The 24,384-nt window shown below is 47.9% G+C and overlaps 1 protein-coding gene across 4 annotated transcripts in view; it reads right to left on the reverse strand.

The window, feature by feature from the left end:
- The window catches only part of LOC147902168 (uncharacterized), a 132,189-nt gene that overhangs the window by 81,186 nt on the left and 26,619 nt on the right, over positions 1 to 24,384 (reverse strand). For 2 of the 4 annotated variants that reach the window (XM_087374903.1, XM_087374901.1), the window contains exons 4-7: positions 21,480 to 21,591; positions 21,095 to 21,374; positions 20,461 to 20,790; positions 4,957 to 5,157 (exon numbers count right to left, since the gene is read on the reverse strand). In XM_087374903.1, coding sequence (XP_087231029.1) covers positions 4,957 to 5,157; positions 20,461 to 20,790; positions 21,095 to 21,374; positions 21,480 to 21,591 — 923 coding nt within the window. The remainder of the gene's footprint in view (positions 1 to 4,956; positions 5,158 to 20,460; positions 20,791 to 21,094; positions 21,375 to 21,479; positions 21,592 to 24,384) is intronic. The other 2 variants (XM_087374905.1, XM_087374904.1) reach the window with 2 other exon arrangements.

Here is a 24,384-nt window from a genome sequence, read left to right on the forward strand (position 1 = left end):
GGCTGAGAATATCTATTGGTCCAAAGTATTCCACCCTCCTTTGGCTATACAAGAACCCAGGCATTCTTATTCTATATCTTTCAAAGGTATTTCTTCTGTGGTGGATGTACTTCTGGATGATGGCACTCTTTTATCTTTTTCTGCAGCTGCTAGCAAGTATGGTTTGGGAGCCCATTATCGTCCTTTATGGCACAAAATTTCAGAAATGCTTCAATCATTCTTGCCAGTACCTCGTTTGGAACTTCAAGATAGGCTTGAGGATTGGACTCTCCATTCTTCCTCTTCTTCAGCCCGTCCTTTGAAGCTCTCACATATCACAGTGCCTTCTCTGTATAAAGTGTTGTTACCTCCGCCTTGGGCTTCTGACAGAGCCAATTTTGTTTGGCATATGGATCGCCCATCAAAGTGGTGGAGAAAGCGGCTGCATCTCCTGCTGCATCTCCTTTGGCATTGTGAAGTCCCTCTTCGGGAACAACTCTTCCTCTAGCGAGTCCTACTTGGCATTTTTCCATCTGGGCAGTTACTCGCGCATAGACATATTGCCCCAGCTGTTTGCCACAGATGTCTACATTCTGCTAAATCTGTGCCTCACGTTTTCTGGCACTGTCCATGTACTTGTGATTCTCTCGCTCTCATTCATCAAGGGGTTCGAGCGAGATTTCCACTGTTACTTTTGGCACGTTTTTCTAGTTATTTGGTTTTCATCCCGCTAGACAGGGTTTTGATTTATTTTTTGTTTGGGTGCGCTACTGGGCACTTTGGACTCTATGGATGGACAGAAAACATAGTCTTTGGTGATCCTACTTTTCCATCTTTCATTTTTTTCAAACGATCTATGATTGCTTTCAGACTCATTTGATTGATCATGATGTATATATGGCTTATACTGAAATTTTCAGTTGACTAGTAGTTACTCCGCTTTTGGAGTAACTATGAATGTAATTATCTCATAGCAATAAAATATTTCTTCTCACAAAAAAAAAGTGTGTGGTTGGGGGGGGTGGGGGGGGGGGGGGGGGGGGGTTTATAATCACAAACTTCTTAACTTAATGTGCTTCACATAGATGTGCAGACCCTGCTGCTGGCTTGAATGCCCCCCCAAGGAGCTCCTTTTATATGCCCCAAGGGGGCTCTAAACTGACTGACTTGAAGGGCCTCCTGGACAACTTTCCTGCCCCCCAAGAACCAACTGTGGGGAGCTCTCCTTTTGAGGCTGTCTTGCAAGCCTATTTGGCCGACCTGATCCTTGCCTCCCCACCGACCTGTGGGCTATAAAACCAGGTGCAACTGGCCCATTCTAACATGCAGGATCCAGCCCTTTTGTCCAGCCTAACCAAGGCCTCGTTGGCTGGCTCAACCAGCCCCAACCAGCCTATCTGATGGCCGACCCATCTGTGGATCTGTCCCACCATATTCCTGCGCCATTTCTAAGGCATGTTGCAGGCCATGTGCCTGCCCACAAGCCTTGCCAAACAGCTCGCCATGTAGGTGCCTAAACCCCGGGATACCCCGCCATCTTGCTGCTCACCAGAAACCACTTGCCAGGGCAGAGCCAAGGCTTGCTGGCCCCGCCATCTCCCTTTCACAAAGGTGACATCTGATGCTGCCACTTTGATGCCTTCAGGTACATGATCCTTTTCTTTGTCTTTCTCTGGGCAAATGCCCTATGTCCCCCTCCCCGACGCTCTCCTCATTTGGGGGCTTATATTATAGATGGGGAGGTGACCTTTCCAACACTCTGATGTACACTATCACTCATGTTTGCATTTGACCCAAGGTAGGTCCCTTGCCTTGTTGCCGATAGAAGTTAATACAACAGATACTACATTAATTTGAGACTCCAATCTGCCCTCAAATTTTTCTTTGACTTTGCAAGAACCATAGCCAATCAGTGCCCAGCATATCTTTTCTATTTGGCTTCAAACAGTCTTCAAGCAAGTTCAAATCCACTCAAAAGCCCTCGCTTTTGGTCTTCAAAATGCCTTCATGACCACTTTGCTTAGACCTCATGAAATTGTGGGCTTTATGAAATGAAGACTGATGTGAGATCGTTGTGAAAGTGCACTCCAAACTAGTCCAAAGTCCAATTTTCCCTTCAAATGAGATGAAAGAATGGGAATTTTTAATCTTTAATTTTGGTTTAAGAAGTGATATAAACGTTGCTTTTTCAATTTCCCAAAAAGAAACTCATTTGCCTTTTGCCACAGGTCCATGTCGCCATCTAATGGCATGGCATATATGACAACTTGACAATCGACAACTTCACACTTGACATGGCTGAGAGGATTGATGACATGACATTGTCCACATATTGTGCTGATATACCATGACACATTTAAAGATGACTCGACGCCACTATATGACAGCGCACATGTCCAATTGGTGACATTGCATGCATCATCGATGACCTCATGTAAAGATCAGATCCTTGCAAATTCTCACGCCTTCTGCTCGACAGTACACTCCTTAGGCTTGCTGTCAACCCTCTGCCAATGGACACCGGTGAAGCCTGCACACTTTCTCATTACCACCCACATATCATTTGAGCGGCCCTTCAGCTCCTCTACCACACCTGACATTCACAGCACCCAAGTGCTTGAACGTCCATGCCTATGTTCCCAAGTTTAATATACCTCCTCAATGGTAGTGCTGGACCTCTTCTGCCACCCTAGCAAAGATCCCGTGTCCATCTCTCTCATGAAGAGAGTTCTCTTTGTTGGTTGTATTTCTACCTTGTTGATGCTTGCCTCACGCACCAGGACTACAAGAGACACAAATCATAACCGATAACTCACTTTGCCTGAGCAGAAGAGAGGAGACTCAAGTCGCCACACAATCAAGATATAGCACAAAGCTACCCTACCTTGTCCATTAGAAGTATCTGTACAGCCACAAATGGGCCATTAATACTCATCCAAGATTTAAGGTACACCATAATTGAGAATAGTATTTAGCAAGTATCGCACACCCTAAATAAGGGAAGGGACTACCGTAAAAGAATCTAGCCATTAGTCCTCCAAGACACCAATATACTTCCCACAAAATGTACCGAAACTCCTATGGGCTTTGATGTACCATCTAATGGCTTCTGCAAAGTTGTCTGCAATAGACCAGATAGTACTGAAATGCCAGAAAGCAATAGCCACATCCGCTTTTTTCAGACTCAAAAACCACATGAAAATTACACCTTTTTCTATAAAAAACTTTACCACCAAGGCATACTGCAAAATATCTTCCTCCCTTGTATTACAGGGTTGTGACATACAAACATGTTTATATTGCAGCCGGCCCCAGCATGGGGGTAATGTTCATCCATAAATCAATGTTCCCTCAGAGTGAGAGAAGCCAATCTGGCTTTTCATGATGTACAGCAAGTAATCAAATCTGGCCCCTCTTTGTATCCTCAACATGCCATCCCTTCCGCACTCTATAGTAGCAAGTCCACATGTCTCAGTTACAAACTTGATGGCTGAATCGATCCATAGAAAATTTCTGAGAATGTCTTTGAGCATTGCACTCAAGCTCTTAAAAGTGGCATGTAACGTAGCTTCTCTGTAGGACACAGTTTCTGGGGCCGGACTGTGAATTTCCATCAGTCTTGCCCCCAAAACCATATATCTGGATAAATCCAGGAAATGTGCAACTCCATCATGTAAAATCAAAACCAAACATGCAGCTTTTAACCTCATACTAATCACCACAAGGTCTAAAACCATCAATCCATCATGCATAGCAGGGACTAGCTAACATGGCGTTCCTGTCAATATCATCAGCACCTTCACATGTAATGGAAACCAACCATGCAGCTTTTAACCCCATCCCAGTCACCAGAAGGTCATAACTGTTACTTCATAATGCATACTATGGACAAGCTAATATGGCATCTCCATGAGAATTTTGGTCATACAAGAGAGTCATAATGAAAACCAGCCTCCCAACCATGCTGACCTTCCAAAAACTAATCAGAGATGCTTAGATCTTCATCAATCACCAGCTCATCCCATAATTTACACACACAGATTCTTAGCTTTTACTATGATGGTTCAAGTGCTTTATAGATGTTCACTTCCCCCGAACCCTTTCCTAATAAAAGCACTATCCAATTGTGATAACTTCTACAGCTTCAGGAGCGCTCAATAACAGAATCCTGAACAATGGGCAGCCTTCAGTGTAGGTGATGCATCATCTCCCATACTTTCCTAACTATCATTCAAAGCAAAGTTTAAAAGGCGAGAACTCTCAAAATCACACATTGGTTGCTTTCCACATGAATCCAAATTTAAAAAACTCTACGAAGGGCTGCCAAAGTTTTAACAGGCACATTACAATCTCTGAAGCAGGGATGTTCAGCAACCTGGAAGCACGCAATAATAAAATCCTGAAAATGAGCAGCCTTCAGTGTAGTTGATGAATCATCTCCCATATATTTCTAACTATCATTCAATGCAAAGTATTAAAGGCGAGACAACTCAAAATTGCATATTGGCTGCTTGCAACATGAATCAAATTTTAAAAACGCTACAAAGCTCTGCTAAAGTCTTAACAGGCACATTTACAATCTCTGAAGCAAGGATGTCCAGCAACCTGGCATGAAAGAGTATCAGCTGTCACCAAGGCACCATGATGCCATTTAGGTAAACCAGAAGAGAAAAGTGTGTCCCATGCAGAGCACCTACAGTCACCTGAATATTTTGGAATATGCATGTGTGCATGTGTGAAAGCATGCATGCCTTGGCTACACAAATGCTGACATGAGGATATTAGCAGTCTTCAAGCACTTACCAGCATGAAGCTTCCATCAAGACCCAAAGTATGGTGGCAATGTGTGCATCCGTGAGAATGTGCATTCCATGCCTTAGCTACAGACTGAAGATATTAGCATCTTTTCATGCACTTCTAGCGTGAAGCTTCATCACTTAAGTGAACACACAAAATATTTAACAGCCTCATACTTACCACTATGAAGCTCATTTGTCTTGAGGATGCTAGTTGAATAATGACACCCTTAATCAGCTCAATTAATTGAACAAACTGCCATTTCTCATCTGATTCAGTCCATGTTGTAAGCAAGCATGTGTATCTGCCTTCATAAAATTGAATCCGGTTGTCAATACCATATGCCTTGTCCACCCACCAAAAGAATAAACCTAAGGCTCCCTACAAAAATAACATTGTCATAAATAAAAATCCAGTTTCATCGTTAGTCATTCAAGTTGCTTGTCCACCCCCTCCTTCTCCCCCCTTCCAAAAAGGAAAAGAGAAAAGACAAAACAAGTTCTCAAACTCCATGAAGGGCAACACTCCATTCTTTACCTAGCTCATGCACTACAGCATTCAAGCTTTGTTGAAAGAATCCTACTTGACTTACGTGCTACCGCTGCCTTTTCAGAAATGGCTTTGGCTCCCTACCCAGTTTCCTATCTTATCCAGACCAGAGATGCTTAGCAGCCTTCATTCATGAGGCCGTACAACACAGGGAGAGGAAGGCGAAATCATGACACATCTAGACTCCACCCAAAGCATGATCACCAAGTTTTTCCCGTCAGAGCACAGACCAGCAGGACTCACGGAGACAACCGTCACGGGGAGCCGAGCTATAGTTAGAGACATGTCAGACTCGCCGGCGCACTAAGGAACAGATCACGCTAGGGGACCTTGCTTCCATGCTAAATAGACCCAATGCATGACCCACAAGAGTGACTGTGGCACTTGTTTTCCGCCTGCAGGGCTACAGCCAAGAGACTTCAGCGAGCCGTGCATGCCGACAGTCACCAGCACCCTATCACAAGGTTTTTGCAGCCTTGCACGTTGACACCCCCCTCCTAGAGCTGGCACTCTCATTGGCTTCCATTCATAGATTTTTTCCCTTCTATGTACCAGCGCCATTATGGCAGGGTTATGGATCATGGATTATGGATTTTGGTTATGGATTTTGTATTTGTCCCGAGTGTTGATGCCCATTTAGTGGCTCCACCCATCAGTTCATTGTATCATTTTCTCTTAGTCTCATAGACCCTTGATTATCTTCCGAATACTTTTAGTACACTTTCTTTCTTTCTTTCATCCAATCACATCACTGGACATTTTTAACCTTCGGTCTCATAATTTTCAAAACCTATGACAGATTTCCATCCACCCGACAAAAAATCTTACCTTGCCTGGGCATATGGCCTTCATTTTATCAATCTTCCCTCAGCATTATCTCTTGCGCACTATGCAGCCCTTTATGTTGAAACCAATCCAGGATCTAACCCTAATACTGTCCAACCACAATCAGCCAAACAGAAGGCTAATTAGCATGTGACTCACCTCCCAGCCACCCCCGAGCTCAAAGAAGGGGTTCATCGAACCACTAGGCTACTCCCACATGCATTGAAGATCTTGATGGGTCAGTTTCGAGTATCTACACACAGGATATGGGTTGAGACAAGACGAGCAAAGGGCTTGCCACGCGAGAGACGGATCTGCACTTTATGTGACATGCAGTAGACCAAGACAAAGGATCAATATACTTTCAGATGCCTTGTATACTATGAGATATGTGGACGGCACCACTGCCTTTCCAGTACCGATTTCGGCCCACTAGCACATCCAGATCAGTGGTGGCAGGTGGCTGTTTTCCTTCTTGAGGCCCAAAGACACAGAGATCAACTCCTACAAGCACAAAGGAGAGCACCAGGGGGAATCGCCGAGCCCAGTCCGAGCACGATTGTGGATTTTGTCTTCGGTGACCGGAGCCAGGGACAGCAAGGGATTAGACGCAGGAGAGAGCCAGAGGACACGACTCGCCAGACCCAGTCCTGACTGAACACTCACAACAGGGCCGCAGACATATTCTCTCATCAACATAGGGAGAGAGACCAATGGACTGAAGATGGCACTTGCCAAACAGCGGGCCACATCACGGAGATTACAGAGGAAGAGGGATGGACCCAGACAGGCCAAGTTCTATCACTTATTTTCTCTCTTGATACCAGCCCTTGCCAGATCCTATGCCACTGTCAGACGAACTCCTCTTGTCTCTCCTCAGACATTCTATCGTGTTGGTCCCATAGATAGCATACACAGGTCCACCCAATAAGGGCCAGGTGACCTACTCAGAAGAGGATTCTCCTTGGTGTTTGCTTCCCCCATAGTGGGTCTCTCTAGCAGTGATAGCGCAATGTACTACTTTTATTTCTTGTCACAGGCATCAGCCTTGCGTAGGGGTGCCCATTTTAGTGGCCTCCACCATTAGGTTTCATTGTATCTGGCTTCTTTTCAGTCTCATAGACCCTTTGGTCTTTGTAGAGGTTAATCATCTCTCCCTCTCTCTCTCTCTCTCTCTCATACATGGGAGTCAGTCCATCGGAAGGAAATGAGGGGAGACAATGGAGTGTGTGGTTCCGGAGGAGTGGCCATCCTCTTCAGATCACACATGAGACCCCTCATTTCAGTGGTTCGGAGAGAGGAACACGCACGACATGTGGGTCCGTGTTCAGCTACCTGACGCCCGACCAATATACATTGCAGTGTGTTACTTCCCTCCAGATACATCATCCTATGCACACTCAGTCACTACAGAGGGACACAGCCCATATGAGTCGATACATGATGATCTCATTGAGTTCTCCAGGCTAGGAGACACCCTCCTTGGTGACTTCAATGCACACACAGGTGACAGGCAGGTGGACCTACTTGACTCTACATCAGATTCTCTCATAGTACCAGAGCTAGACGCTACAAAGCTTGGGATAGTGCAGCACTCAGTGGATGCACCACACGTGAAGGGATACGGTCGACATCTACTTGAGCTGGGGGCTGTTCATGACTTGATCATATATAATGGCTTACAAAGATGGCCATTATCTGGTGGGCTCACTTGTTTCCTGCATGGCGGAGGTACAAGTACAGTGGATTACTTACTTGGTCCCTTAGCCTTCACCTCACGGGTACACGACTTCATGGTGCCTCCCCCCCCCTTGGTGCCGACCACTCATACCTAGCCTTCTATGTCTCCATCACTACACCAGTCACATGGAGAGCCCCCTCCACGCCCACTTGTGTACATGTCCACTTTGATCAGACCCTTGACCCCGTCTACGTGAGTCATTTGGCATAGGAGCTCCCAGGTGTACTACTTGGTGACGAGGTAGACCTCACCCATGCATCAGACACCCTCGCCACAATGGTCATGGATGCAACCATCAGATCTTTTCCTACGACTCGATCTGGAAGCGTTTCAGTGGGAAAGATGCCCCAAAACCCCTGGTATGATGACGAGTGCAAAGACATGAGAGCTCACCTCACACACGAGCAAGCCCCGGGCCATTTGACACCACTTGAGGCACAGAGGATTTCATGACGGCTAACACGCGGCAAGCGGCGGGCTTTTCTCACTCAAAGGATGGACAAGGTGATTAGCTCTTTCAGAGGAGGGGACCCTACCATCAGATGGGGGCTCTTATTGGAGGGGAAGCCACCCATTCCCATCATGGACCCGGGTGTTTGGCACACGTATGCATGATCTCTCTATGATGTCCCGACGCAGGCACCACCAGATATGTCCACTATGCCTAGACCAGCCACCTGTCACTTGTTCACTGCACAGAATGTATGGGCTGCACTCCGTCGGCTCCAAAACCAGAGAGCACAGGATCATGAGGGACTACGGACGGAGCATTTCGCCCACAAGCATGAGGTTTTGGCCCCAATCCTAGCGTAGATGTTCAACCATGCCACATGCCACGGCTTCCCACCCTCTTGGAGCACTACCACCATCGTCCCAATACACAAGGCAAGTGACCCATGGAAACTGGGAACTACCGCACTCTCATGATTGGCCATACTCTGGCCAAGATCTATGGATCGATACTAGAGAGAGAGATCAGCAATTACATAGAGGTGCATGGGCAGCGCGCTCTAGGACAGGGACGATTTCAGAGACAGCATTCCACCCTAGACCACATCTTCACACTGAGGGCTATCATTGAGGAGGCAAGGTCGAGGCGTAAGAAAGTCTATGCTTGCTTTGTAGACTTTCGGAAGGCTTTCGATATTGTCCCACGATCCCACATGATTAGGAGACTCCACGAGATGCGGATTCCAGAGGTTCTCATTTGGGGAGTGATGAGCCTATATGAGTCCGTTAGGGGACGAGTTCGTGCCCCAGGAGGCCTATCAGACTGGGTGGAGAGCACGATTGGGGTGAAGCAGGGATGCCCCCTCTCACCGACTCTCTTCGGGCTCTACATTGATGAGATCACATCCTTCATAAACCGCCTGGGAGGCAAGGGATCACCGCTGGTGGATTTGTTGGTTCCGATACTATTATACGCGGATGACATAGTCCTTTTGTCATCTTCGGCAAAGGGGTTACAGAGACATCTGGAGGCTCTCGAGGTGTTCTGCACAGAGAGAGACCTGACTATTAACCTTGGGAAGACCAAGGTCATGATCTTCAACACCTCATACCTAGTGCTCCATCACATAGCTTCACATACCATGGTCAGCCAGTAGAGATTGTGCAAACATACATATACTTGGGTACAGCTTTCACAGGCTAGTTTTCACGATGATCCATGTAGCTCGAGCACGACTCACACGAGGACACGGTGCTTTGGCAGGACTAGAGTGACAGTGTTTTCAGGCACACTTCCAGGACCCACCGACGAAGTGCTGGCTTTTCGACACTCTAGTGAGGCCAACCGCCATGTATGCAACACCTTTCTGGGGGTGTGACATTTCAAGAGCAGAGTGGAGGAGATTTGAGCGGCTACAGGTAATGATGGGATCTAGAATGATTCGTAGTAAGCCCTCAGTCCCTCATCAGATAGTACAGGCAGAGTTTGTTATGACCCCTCTCTAGGTCGATGCCACCTTTCAGACAGTGACATTCCTCCATAGAGTCTGGGACCTACCTCATGAGAGACTACCGAGACTGGCAGCGGGATGTTGCCCGCAAGGAGGGGAAATGGGCCGTGGTCCAAGATGGTAGGTTGTTGACCCGCACCCGTCGGGCTCCCACCTGTACCCCCTAGGGGGACGAGGCCTATGAGACTCAGGTTTCCGAGACCCTAGACTGCACCATTTGGAACTGTAATGGTACCTTATGGTCAGGGAACTTCTCAGAGTCTTATACAGGACGAGACATAGTCTTTTACACGGAGACACACCACAGCCCAAAGCGTCCACTACCGATAGTCAGTGGCTACACATGGGAGTCAGCCTTCAGGGATGAGACGAGGGATACAGGAGGAGTCCGAGGATCAAGCGGGGTCGCAGTATTGTACAGGTCTTCCCTCCCTGGAGCCATCTCCATTGTGAGGAAGGACGCGCACTCCCGATTCATGTGGATCCGGATCCGACGCACAGACACCCGTGACCTTTTCATAGCAATATGCTACTTCCCGCCAGACACATCTCACTTCGCGAGAGTGGCACGAGAAGAGGGTGAGACACATCAGAGCCCTGAGCGCCCATTGCTGCCGATCGTCAGTGGGTACACATGGGAGTTAGCCTTCAAAGACAAGACGAGGAAGATAGGCAGAGTACAAGGATCCGCAAGAGTGGCAGTAGTCTACAGATCATCTCTCATTGGGACCATCTCAATCCAGACGAGAGACTTATATTCCAGATTACTGTGGATCCGGATTCGACGCACAGATAGTCGCGACCTCCTTGTAGCAATGTGCTACTTCCCACCTGAGACATCCCATATTGCTAGGGACACACACAAGGAGGGCGAGACGTCGCCATACGCACCTCTCTATCCAGACATCCTAGATCTTTGGAGTCGTAGGGAAGTCCTTGTTGGGGACTTCAACGTGAGAACGAGCACACGTCAGGTACCACTTTCGGACTTTTGAGACGATTCCATACTGCTGCCCGACATTGAATTGATGAGGGAGGTATGACACGGATATCTACTGACACACAAGGACCAATCACATCATATGGACATGCACTTTTGGATATGGGTAGAATGCACCATTTTGTCATCTCTAATGGTCTTGAGCTACGGCCCTCCTCACGTAGCTTCACTTGTTTTCCACATGACGGGCTCTAGCTTAGTTGACTATATCATGGGATCCCATGCCTTCACATCACACATTATGGATTTCACTGTCTCACCCCCCCGCCCCCCAAAGGCAGATCACACCTATCTCTTCTTCAACATCTCCACCCCCGTCTCACGGTACCACCCACTGTACCGATCACACACACCACTTATCACGACATACACTTCGATCATGACCTGTCACTAGCATACTCCGCACAGCTATATACATTGATCACATACCCCTATTCCAGGACCATGCTACCTGATTAGCCGCTCACTTCAAGAGGCTTTCCTACACGCTTTCTCGTAAACCACTTCACTAGACCTCCACCTCTTGGTTTTGTGCCGTGCAATAGTTGGTACAATGCAGAGTGTAAGGATCTTCCCCGATAGCTCCGACTCGAGGCCAAACATAGCCTTTTGAGCGAACCTGACACGATACGCAAGTACCGTCATCTAGTACGCCGAAAGAAACATGCATTTGTCCATCAAAATGAGGAGGAGCTACTAAACACCCTGTTCAGCAACAACTCCAAGCATTTTTGGTGAAAGTTACTTGAGCGAAAATCACCCTCACCCCTCACTAACACTCAAGTCTGGCACACATATGCACGCAGCTTGTATGATGTTTCCCACAAGCCCGCCCCCGATCTCTCACACTCACCCTGTCCCACGACTTGCACTCTGTTCACCAGAGGTGGTGTCAAGGATGCGGCACTGAAGTTCCACAATGGCCGAGTGAAAGATCATGAGGAACTTTGCGCTGCGTTTATTGCATACGAGATTGACATCCTAGCCCTAATCTTAGCAAAGATATTCAATGAAGTAGTTTGCCTTGGCTTTCCACACACATGGATCTTTAACACTATCACACCTAATCACAAGGCAAGGGATCCCATGCGCCTAGAAAACTACAGGACCATTATGATTGGGCATATCATGTTGAAGATCTATGCATCAATACTTGACACACGGGTCAGCTCATTTGAAAGATACAGGAACTCAGGGCATAGGGGCAGGCAGGATTTCGGCGTGACCATGGGACCATGGATCACATACTCACACTCATAGTGTTATAGAGGAGGCTAGGGCACGGAAGCAGAGGGTGTACTGTTGCTTGTGAATTTCCACAAAGCCTTTAACACGGTCCCACGGGCCCGCCTCATTAGGCATTTGCAAAAGCTGGGTTATGACCAAGGGATCACATGGGCTGTTATGGCGCTCTATGAGAGAGTCTCAGGCTGAGTTTGGACAGGTGCCGGGTGGACAAAGGAGATTATGAATACCATTGGGATCAAACAAGGTTGCCCGTTATCACCAACCTTATTTGTCCTCTGCATAGATGAGCTCAAGACCTTCATGGGGACACTGGGTGTTAGAAATGGACCAACAAAGGGTACAACGGAAGACTGATAGAATAGCCCAGGAGCTCACATAGTGTGTGTGGGGACTGGAATCACAAACTTCTTAAACTTATGTGCATCAAATAGATGTGCAGACTCATCAATAGACAATGATCCAGCCACATATAGAAGCTACCAAAAGAATATATATTTCCATCCAAAACTATGGACACAATACAAAGAGAGATAGATCCAAAGTTCCACCAAAGCGTGGTCCTTTGATCTTACCACCACGTACTTCTACTATCTGCCGGATGATATCTCTGGACTTGAGCCCACGTGCTCCACCTCGAGCATATGTAGACTCTCCATCCAGATCACAACACCTTGCTGCCCTGAGAGACAGCCAAGGTTCAGCCCTTGAGAGCTCAGTCTGCAGCACACCTTCTACTCTTCTTCACCTTCAGGATGAGGACCAATAAAGTGTCTTCTGGCTGCTCTGTCTGCTCCTATTTTGCTGAGTTGTTGGATACAAAATGAGGCCCATGGCCTCTCCTTTTATAGGCTCCAAGAGCCCTCTGAAATGGCCTACTCTTCCAGGCCTAAATGGCCGACTTTGTCTGCCCCAAAAAGCGACCTGGTTGGCTGCCCCTACCAGCCCAACCAGGGCCCTATGGGCTTTCACTTGCCCTTCAAGACCTTTGTTCCAGGGCATAAAGCCCTCCATATTATTTGGGGTCCAGTCCCCCCTTGGCCCTGCCATCTTCTAGGCTTGGTAGGCTGGCTTTGACCAGCCCTACCAGCCCCAATACTGGCCCACCAAGCCTGCTGGCTCCCTCTGCTTGCCTATCAGCCTGCCCACAGCCCATGCTAGTCAGCTTGCCATCAAGGCGCCTATGAACTCTGGTATCCCCACTATCTGATGCTGCCCTAAATCTGCCTCTGACAGGCCAGATCTAGGCTGATTATCCTATCCATCGCCATTTCTCTGTCCACAGACTCCATTTATTGCAGCCACCATGGCTCCTCCACGTATTTTCCTTTTCTTTCTCTGATCTCTGCCCCCATGGCAGCCATAGCGCTGCCCTTGTGGCCTTATCTCTGAACCTAGGTCCACCCCCCCCCCACTTTCTCCTCATATAGGGGCTTACAGATGGGGAGGTGACCTTTCCAACACCCCCTCTCACCGACACATCTAGGCCCAATGCCAACACGTTGATGGCAATGCTCCAGTAACTCCCTGGTCGTAGTCCTCTGGAACATTTCAATGTCGAAATCTTTTCCTAGCTTTTCATCCAATGGCTCCTGCTCCACCAGGTCCACTTGCAGTTCCGCTTCCGCACACCATCCTGGTACACAGGTCCATCTCTGGTAACACCTCCTGGCACCACCACCTTCAGCCACCTTCCCACCTTCAAACTTGAGCAACCCAAGCACCATGATCTTCCAGTTGTCCCCCTCATAATGAGTGAACAACCTGGAGTCTTCCAGGCACCATGCTCTGAGGGTCTGTTTCAACCCGTCCTTCCTTGGCAAGGTCCGCAATAAAAGAACCATCTCGAGAAATGAAATCCCAAGAATATCTCCAGATAACCTGGACCACAAACTCTCACTGAGCTCTCAAGCAAGTACTCTTCTAGCTTCAATACACCTTGTCCATCACCTTCCAGCAATCTGTGTCCGAGATTTGAAGAAGCACCCACACTTCCCCTTTTGCCTTCAAAGAAGGCCCATTCCTTCCAATCTCGCCTTACTTGAGACATATGAGGAGCAGATTCTCTCCATGGCATGCTATAAAGGCTGAAATTAAGAACATCAAGTACAAACCAGATTGTCGTATTGTCTGTGTGCTTGTTCTGAAAGCAAACCATGCACCTCATTGAGGCACATACCACCTGTGCAATCCTGTACTGGCCCCTTCTGAATTACAGCATCCATCTGAACATGAAACCCTAGGGTACTCCATGGAATCCCCCCTCGTGTCAGTACCAACAGTGCACCTCGAAGATTCCAAGCACTCCATGTTGTCCTTCACCTTCACAAAGATCTCTAACTCCCCGTCAGCCCACATCTCAATGTCAAACATCTTCACTGCGGCTTCTAGGTCGGCATATCTTACCTCAGTAACACGCGGAGATGTCACCAAGAACAGTTCTTCAATTACCACATTAGCTTTGGCTTTTGTATCACCATCTCAATTTGAGTCGGATGACTCCTTGTTTGGTAGTGTCCTCATCATCTCCAGTGTCATCCTTCTTGCGCTTGCCACCGTTAGGCTTGCCCTTTCCTTTGCCAACGTTATCCCTTGCCAGCAACGCCTTGTCATCGTTGTCATTGTTGTAGAGCTTCTTCCTAGCTTCTTCCTAAAGCAGTAATGGACCCAACTCCTCAAAAGTCAGAGGTTTGGTCCTCTGACCTGTTATCACAGTCGTAACAAAGCTTTTGAAACTCCGTGGTAGCCTCCTCAGTACCATCAAGGCCAAATAGCACGAATCCACCTTCTGACCAACCAATGCTAGTTGATCCCTCACCGCCTTGACCTTTGTCAAGTGGTCATGTACAGAATCTCCTTCATCCATATCCAAGTTGTAGAGCTGATGCTGAAGAAGCAAGATCCGGCATGTGTTATCTATCTCGTACAAATCCTTCAGAATAGTCCACACCTCTATTAATGTGTCGGTCATCTGGATGTGAGGAAGTGCAGAGTCCACCATAGTCCCTATGATCAATGCTAGGGCATGGGCATCTCTATCTTCCCAAGCTTCAAGCTCCTGTCCATCGACTGGTATGAGGATCCTCCCATTGTTGTCCATCACATCCTCCGGCTTTGCCTCCATTCCCGTTGTTAATTTCCACAGTTTTCGAGCCACTAAATGACTCCGGATCTTCACCTTCCAGATAGGGTAATTTGTCCCACCCAGTTTCCCATACTCTCCAAAGTTAGGGATGGTGAAAGAAAGAAATCTGGGAGAGGAGGAAGGGAGAAGAAGAAGAAGAAGAAGAATATATTATCGTCCTCCAAAGACCAAAAATCGGCCTATGGGACCTGAGCAATACAAAATCCTCGTACACAAAGACTCCTCCCTTGGAGAGAGGGGGTTGAAGAGGCTTCTCAAATGGAACATCTCTACTGCTAAACCACACAGTAAAATCGAACAAACCCAACCTTCTGTAGACCAGAACTCTGTACACACCTGACTAAACCTGAGTCACCCTCCTTCTCACAAGGGCATTGTACTCTAGTCGTGGAAGTCGATTCCCAAGAGCCTCTGAATCAGGGTCGTCCTTCAGCAAGGTCCCTACCTTCGGGCTCCCGCACTTGTGAGCCTCCTACTTGGGCTCTGATACCATGTTAGAAATGGACCAATAGAGGGTACGCACAACGGAAGACTGATAGAATAGCCCAGGAGCTCACATAGTGTGTGTGGGGAGTGGAATCACAAACTTCTTAAACTTATGTGCATCAAATAGATGTGTAGAATCAACAATAGACAATGATCCAGCCACATATAGAAGCTACCAAAAGAATGTATATTTCCGTCCAAAACTATGGACACAATACACAGAGAGATAGATCCAAAGTTCCACCAAAGCGTGGTCCTTTGATCTTACCACCACGTACTTCTACTATCTGCCAGATATCTCTAGACTTGAGCCCGCGTGCTCCACCTCGAGCGTATGTAGACTCTCCGTCCAGATCACAACACCTTGCTGCCCTGAGAGACAGCCAAGGTTCAGCCCTTGAGAGCTCAGTCTGCAGCACACTTTCTACTCTTATTCACCTCCAGGATGAGGCCCAATAAGTGTCTTCTGGCTGCTCCTGTCTGCTCCAATTTTGCTGAGTTGCTGGATACAAAATGAGGCCCACGGCCTCTCCTTTTATAGGCTCCAAGAGCCCTCTGAAATACCCGACTTTGTCTGCCCCAAAAACCGATCTGGTTGCCTGCCCCTACCAGCCCAACCAGGGCCCTCTATAAGGGCTTTCACTTGCCCTTCAAGACTTTTGTTCCAGGGCATAAAGCCCTCCATATTATTTGGGGTCCAGCCCCCCTTGGCCCTGCCATCTTCTAGGCTTGGTAGGCTGGCTCTGACCAGCCCTACCAGCCCCAATACTGGCCGACCAAGCCTGCTGGCTCCCTCTGCTTGATGTGCCATCTCCAGGGCCTGTTGCAGCCTATCAGCCTGCCCACAGCCCATGCTAGTCAGGTTGTCATCAAGGCGCCTATGAACTCTGGTATCTCCGCCATCTGATGCTGCTCTAGATCTGCCTCCAACAGGCCAGATCCAGGCTGATTGTCCATCGCCATTTCTCTGTCCACATACTCCATTTATTGCAGCCACCATGGCTCCTCCAGATACTTTCCTTTTCTTTCTCTGATCTCTGCCCCCATGGCAACCATAGTGCTGCCCATGTGGCCTTCTCTCACAACCTAGATCCACCCCCCCATTCTAAAATCATATGGGGGCTTACATATGGAGAGGTGACCTTTCCAACACTGGGGGGGCTCGTTGCTCTCTCGCCAATACTTTGATTCAGATCCTCTTGTACGCAGATGACATGGTATTGATGTCCTCCTCTACCACAGTTCTCCAGAGACATTTGGATGCACTGCACGCTTCCTATGAGTCACCATTTGAAGGTCAACCTTGGGAAGACCAAGGTTATGATCTTCAACACAACTCGAGCAGCCATGCATAGGGAGCAGTTCACATTCGACGGATCATTGGTTGAGATTGTCTTCTCATATACCTACCTGGGTGTTGTCTTCTCATAGCCAACCTCCAGCAGCTCGCTGCCATGGGAGAGAGAGTGCTTCCACTCACACTTCCAAGACCCATGAACCAAGGCTCTTCTCTTTGACTCCTTGGTCCGACCATCAAGCATGTATGGTAGCCCTTTTTGTGGGCTAGACCTTTCAGACACGGAGTGGGCTCGAGTAGAGCAACTATAGATTCTCCTGCTCTCACGGATGGTCCGAGGAAAGCCATGAGTGCCGCATCATATCATTCAGGTCTAGTTAGGTGCTTCTCCACTGCAGGTAGATGCAGTATGCCATGCATAGGGAGTAGTTCACATTCGACGGATCATTCAGATTGTCTTCTCATATACCTACCTCGGTGTTGTCTTCTCATAGCCAACCTCCAGCAGCTCGCTACCATCGGAGAGAGAGTGCTTCCACTCACACTTCCAGGACCCATGAACCAAGGCTCTTCTCTTTGACTCCTTGGTCCGACCATCAAGCATGTATGGTAGCCCTTTTTGTGGGCCAGACCTTTCCGACACGGAGTGGACTCGAGTAGAGCGACTACAAATTCTCCTGCTCTCACGGATGGTCCGAGGAAAGCCATGAGTGCCGCATCATATCATTTAGGTCGAGTTAGGTGCTTCTCCACTGCAGGTAGATGCACTAGTACAGACCATCACTTATCTAAACCGCGTCAAACAGTACGGATCTTGCACATCAAGGCGACATAGGCTGCCATGGCTGGCTCTGTCCTTGTCCTTGGGCCTCGCGGATGGAGGGGATGAGAGAGGCTGGTATGCACAGACACGCAGGTGGTTCGAGAAATTGGGGCTCCACATAGATAGATTGATAGATTACCTTTCTTTCAGTACAGCTTAGATGCCCCATCTATCCCGCTCGGGTACCACAAGGTCAACCAAGTCATTCGAGAGGATCTCTTACAACCACACACATTCGGAATCTGGTTGGAGCTGAGGTAGCTTCTAATGAAGCTCAGCTTCTATAGAGACCACTGCCTATGCATCTCTGAGGAGGGCTTCATTGTCCCGCCAAAGTACACTCAGATCCACTTACCGCATTCCCTGAGGGTCTCCATCGGACAATTTCAAGTCTCATCGCATCGACTCGGTATTGAGAACAAGCGAGCTAAGGGGATGAGAAACACTTCACGATCAGATGCCGTGTGTACTACGAGATTCGTGGTCAATATCACTGTCTCTTTAAGAAAGGTTTTGGGCCCCTCTCCACACTTCTTTCATGCCCAGACCAGGGGTGGCTTGCTACCTTCATCCATGAGGCAATTCAACACAGAGAGCATTCACTTAGGATGTAGAGACAAGCCTCAGGCACACTGTCGACTTGTCAGAGCAGGATCATAGAGTTCTTCCAGTCAAATTACACAGGCCACACAGTCACCAACACGCAACAGAGGTCCAGAGCCTGAGGCACACCATACTCGATAGCGGACGAACACGCAAATCACACTAGGTGACCTCCCATCCATGTTCAGAGACAGCTGGGCATAACCCACAGGGATCACAGTAGCCCTGGTCAGGAACAAAGTCATTGCTAGAAGATTGAGATGGGCAGCGCCCAAAGACAGTTGCCAGCGCCCCATCATTAGCTACACATCAGAACGGCCTCCCCCCCCCCCCCCCCCCCCACCTTCGAGCCCTCCCTGACATGTACACCCCTATGGGGTCATATTGTATTGGCCAGAGCCAGCCTGACATGATGATGATTGACCTAATGATGGTAATTATGATGATGAGGAGGAGGAGGATGATGATATGACTGTGTACCACTTAGGACTTGGCATTCAGCATCGGTGAGATGCTCGTTTAGTAGCTCCACCCTTTTTGCTTGTTGTATCAGGTTTTCTACCAGTCTCATAGACCCATTGGTCTTCCGTAGACTCTAATAAACTCTCTCTCTCTCTCTCTCTCTCTCTCTCTCTCTCTTTCCAGCCCCTTGAGGCTTGTATGAGTCTTCTTTTTGTGCATTTTGTCCCATTGGTCCGTGAGGCCTCCTGCGGACGTTAATACATCTTTCTTTCTTTCTATCTTAGGCAAGATTCCGGCCCAAACATCAGCAATGGACCATTTGGTCACCATAAGGGGTGCAATAGAGGGGGTCAAACATAAGAAGAAAGCCATGTACTGTTGTTTGTGGCCTTCACGTAGGCATTCGACACAATACCACGCAAAAAACTCTGGGAAAGACTAGAAAAGCTGCAAGTCTCCCAAGCACTCAAGAGAAGCCACGCTTAGACTATATGAGAAGGTGCTAGCCGAACCGGACAATCACTAGCTGGTGGCACCTACAACCAAGGGAAGGTAACCATAAGCACTAACCTTGGGGTCAAGCAAGGCTGCCCTCTCTCACCAACCCTGTTCAGATTGTTCATTGATGAATTGGAAGAATGGATGAGAGCCCACAATGAAGGGGCAGTCCAGATTGCGGGCTATGCCCTACTCCTACTCATTTACGCAGATGATGTGGTCCCCTTTGCAAAGGACAAAAAGATATGCAGGCACACCTAGATGCATTCGGCAAATTCTGCAAACACTCAGAAATGCAAGTAAAAATTGCCAAAACTAAATTCATGGCCTTCGTGTTTGAAGAGGAACCCTTGGAATCAACCACCTCAGACTTGAGTTTGGGGACAACTATAGGTGGAATTAGTGCATGGAAAGGAGAGTCATGGGAGGGTTGAAAACATTATAAGCTTAAAAAACAATGCAAGAAGGCACATCTCTGGGGCTGGGAGATGAGAAGTTTCTGTACACCATGCTCGTACAAATGGTAGTGCTCTATGGTTGCCTAGCTTAGGCACCCGAACTATCGAGGCCCTATCCCGCTTGCAGAGACAGGGATGTTACCTCATGAGGAGGCATTATGATGTACATGGCCTACCTCAACAAGCTCAAAAGATAAATGCAAGCAAGATCCATGGAGGCCACAAGAACCACAAGGTGGCACAGAGAAGGGGCTAAATAGATGGAACAGTGGAAATACCGGCTGCTGATATCCCAGAGGATAGATAAGAAATCAGAAATCTGGTCATACAGAAAATGCTACAGAACGGCAAGACCCAGGGCCAACATTACAGAAGAAGGCAGGAGTGAAGTACCACATTTGAAGCTATTAAATCAAACATAGACCTGGCCATTACCACATAAGCTGACTACTGTTCCACCCTAGATAAAAAAGGAGAGGTGGCAAGGGGGGAGGAACAGTCTGTTTTGGGAGCTATCTGCTTATCATCACCCAAAAAAAAGTAATACAATTCAGTCAATGTAGAATATTATAGCTTGTGTTAGCTACAAACCTTCAGCCGACTCACAACTTCCTGGTAATGAGAAGATTTGTCTTGAGATAAAGCCTGAAGAATACGCAGCACCAACAATTTCATTTCCCAAGCTTTATCCCAGTGTAGCAATGAGAGTAGATGCAGCCACTGATTATTTAAGGCCCGTACAAGAAAATGCTGAAAAGGCATCCACAACTCCATATCACATTGGCTTCTTGCTTCCATTAATCTTGAGGGTGTGGACGAAGCACAGTCAATATCTCCAGAACTTACTGCGGACGAAGCACAGTCAATATCTCCAGAACTTACTTCCAAAAGTTTTTTGACGGCAAAGATCATAGGATATGCCTGCAGAAACAACCATCCCTGAACTTGTAATGACCTCTGTATACATTGGTGTGGTCTTTAGTGGCCACTGATGGCAGAACTTTAAACAATGTCACCCTTCCATCAATGACATAAAGTAACAGCAGCACTTTCTGAGATATTGAAGCATGGTTGAAAGAACCTACATTCAACTCAAATCATAGATGAGATCAAGACTAGGCATGTAATATATTTAAACTATTGAAAACTAGCCATGCAGATTATACCTTCCATGGATGTCCATTAAGATTCAAAAGATAAAACTCACCAAAAAATTAGATCTTACCTGATCAGGAAGTAGGGTGTGAACTCGATTAACCAAGCTCTTTGCCCATAGTTCAAAAATAAGTTGATTTTCATCTTTTGCAGTTAATATTCGCATCATGTTGGAAACCGTTACCAGCTTGTACGAGGAATTATCCTGCTCTGCAGTGGAATGTGCCAATGTAGTTGAATTTACAAGGACTTCGGCAATTGCTTGTGCATCAGACAATAAAATAGTCGAGAAGCATATCTGAACTGAAGGATGGTCATAGATAGATCGCATTGTCACATATGGCATTTTCCTGTGTTTTCAGCATTCCACGTCTTGGTCAGGTCTGCTACTATTCAACCAGATGATAAAGCTGTTTTCAGACATGGTATAACAGATTAATGGATTGGAACAGCACCTTTCAAGAGCGATACAACTATCCAGTACCCCAGACCATAACCTCGTGACATGAAGCTTTAAGTTCTCCATAAATGAAGCAGCAATGTCACTCGATCTAACAGCTGTCAGACCTGAATATCACATCTGTCCATTATTTCCAACATAAGCGGAAAACTATATATGTAATACTGGACTTATGCTTAACTTGAACTCACATTGATATGATATTACTCACTCAAACTCGTAGTATAAAATATCCCTCCACTCCTCGGGTCTCAAGCCAATCGTGGCTCTGATACCATGTGAGAAGTGCAGAGGAAATGAATGAGAGAGAGAGAGAGAGAGAGAGAGAGAGAGAGAGAGAGAAAGAAAGAAATTTTATTAGAGTCTTCGGAAGACCGATGGGTCTATGAGACTAAAAGAAAACCTGATACAAACCACAGTAAGGGTGGAGCTACTAAACGAGCATCATCACCCGTGCTGAGTCCCAAGTCTGATCATACATAGTCAAATACATATGGGTGTGACAATGAAAAGGAAAAAGACTATGAATCCTCCGTATGTCATGTCGCCTTGGCTGGTGCATAGCCGGTGATGGGACGCTGGCGTCTATCAAGGGATGCCGTGCGTCTCGGTCTCCTAGAGGAGGCTCAACTCAAAACCAGAGCCACCGTGACTCCCGTGGGACGTATCCCGGGTCTAAACAGTGACAGGAGGTCCCCCAGAGTGATCTGTGTGTCCCCTCGATGCCTCATGTGTCATGCTGCGGTCGTCAGGTCGAGGTCTCTGTCATGTCTGCGGCTAGAGACTGGACAATCAATATCACTCGATGGGAAGAACTCTGTGATCTTGCTCTGAGAGGTGTCTGGTGGTGTGGCCAAGCCCCGTCGCCTGAGTAAGTACTCTCTGTGTCGGACCCCCTTGTGAATGAACGCCACAAGGCATCTCTGATCTGGAAAGGCGAGGAATCTGGAAAGGGCCCCCAAGGCGTCTCTAAACAGACAGTGGTAGCGACCTCGGATCTTGTAGTACACTGGGCACCTGAAAATAAAATGCTCCTCCGACTCAACCTCCTGACAGTCGCACAATGTGCATATGTGATGCTCCCTAGGGATCCCCTCTGCTCTGCCGCTCTCTATGCGGAGGCAGAGCGATGATATCCGAAACTGTCCGATGGAGATCCATAGTGAGTGAGGCATGTGTAGCTCAGTGTACCCCGGTGGTGTGATGAATCCCTCCTCTGAAATACGAAGACAGTGATCTCTGTAGAAGCTCAGCTTCACTCGAAGCTCCCTCGGCTCCAACCAAGTCCTAAAAGTGTGTAGCTGCACGAGATCCTCTCGAATGACCTGGTTGGTGTGTGGCCCGATCGGGATGGTGGGTGGGAGTACCAAGGGGCATCCAAACTGTACTAAAAAGGAGGTATCCTATCGATGTGAAACCCCAGTCTCACAAACCATCTGTGAGTCCGTGCATACCAACCTCGCTCGTCTCCCTCTGCTGCCAACCTCATGGAGGAATCGAGAGCCAACCATGGCAACCTCTGTCTCCCTGATGTGCAGTCCCCATATGATCTAACCAGGTGTAGATATGCGATGGTCTGAAAGGCGGCATGTAGCTTGAGTGGAGAAGCACCAAACTCGGCCTGACTAATATCATGTGGTACAGATGGTTTCCCCAGGATCATCCGTGAGAGCATAAGGATTTGCATACGCTCCATCCGTGTCCACTCTATATCTGACATGTCAGATCCCCAACAAGGGCTGCCATACATACCGGCTGGTCGGACCAAGGAGTCGAAGAGAAGAGCCTTGGTCCAAGAGCCTTGGTCCGAGGGTCCTAGAAGTGGGAGTGGAAGCATTGTCTCTCTAGCCGAGCCAATGAGGCATATCCCGTGCTCAGTCTGGCCTGCATCGCTGGTCTCATCGTGAAGATCGGGCTAGAGAAGATGACTCCCAAGTAAGTGTATGAGGATACGATCTCAACTGGTGACCCATCGAAAGTGAACTGCTCCCGGTGCATGACTACTCGAGCGGTGTTAAAGATCATGACCTTGGTCTTGCCAAGCTTGACCTCCAAATCATGGGATAAACAAAAAGCCTGCAGTGCATCCAGGTGTCGCTCGAGCCCCTTGGGTGTAGACGACAAGAGTGCCACATCATCTGCATAAAGAAGAATCCTAATGATGATCCCATCAAGTGAGCAACCGGTCCCTCCGGAAGCCCCCATGAAAGTCTCAAGCTCATCGATGTAGAGGCCAAACAAGGTTGGTGATAAGGGACAACCCTGTTTGACCCCTATGGTGCTCAAGATATCATCTGTCCAACCTCCGCCTGTCTGAGACTCTCTCATAAAGTGCCATGACTGCCCAGATGATCTCCTCGTCAAATCCCAGTGCCTGTAGGCATGTGATGAGTCGAGCTCGAGGTATTGTGTCAAAGGCTTTGCGGAAATCCACAAAGCAGCAATATACCCTCTCCTTCCGTGACCTGGCCCGGCCTCCTCTATGACACTCCTGAGTGTGAGTATGTGATCCATAGTCCCATGGTCTCGCCTGAAACCGGCCTGACCCTCTGCTCTGAGCCCTCTCATCTCTGCGGACAAGCTGACCAACACATCCAATACTACTGCATAGATCTTGGACATCACATGTCCAATCATGATAGTCCTGTAGTTACTCGGGTTCATGGGATCCCCTGCCTTGTGGATGGGGGTGATGGTGTTGAGTGTCTAAGTGTGGGGGAAGCCAAGGCAAACAACGTCATTGAATAGCTTTGCTAGGATCGGGGCTGACGTGTCGATCCCATATGCGATAAACGCAGTGCATAGCCCCTCGTGGTCCTTAGCTCGGCCATTGTGCAGTTTCAATGTCGCGTCCTTGACTCCCCCTCTGGGGAGCAACGTGCAAGTGGAGGGGCAAGGTG

This window comes from Dipteris shenzhenensis, chromosome 5 (assembly GCF_047967505.1).
Source record: "Dipteris shenzhenensis isolate YYH24624 ecotype China chromosome 5, Dip_SZ_1.0, whole genome shotgun sequence".
Classification (NCBI taxonomy): Eukaryota; Viridiplantae; Streptophyta; class Polypodiopsida; order Gleicheniales; family Dipteridaceae; genus Dipteris; species Dipteris shenzhenensis.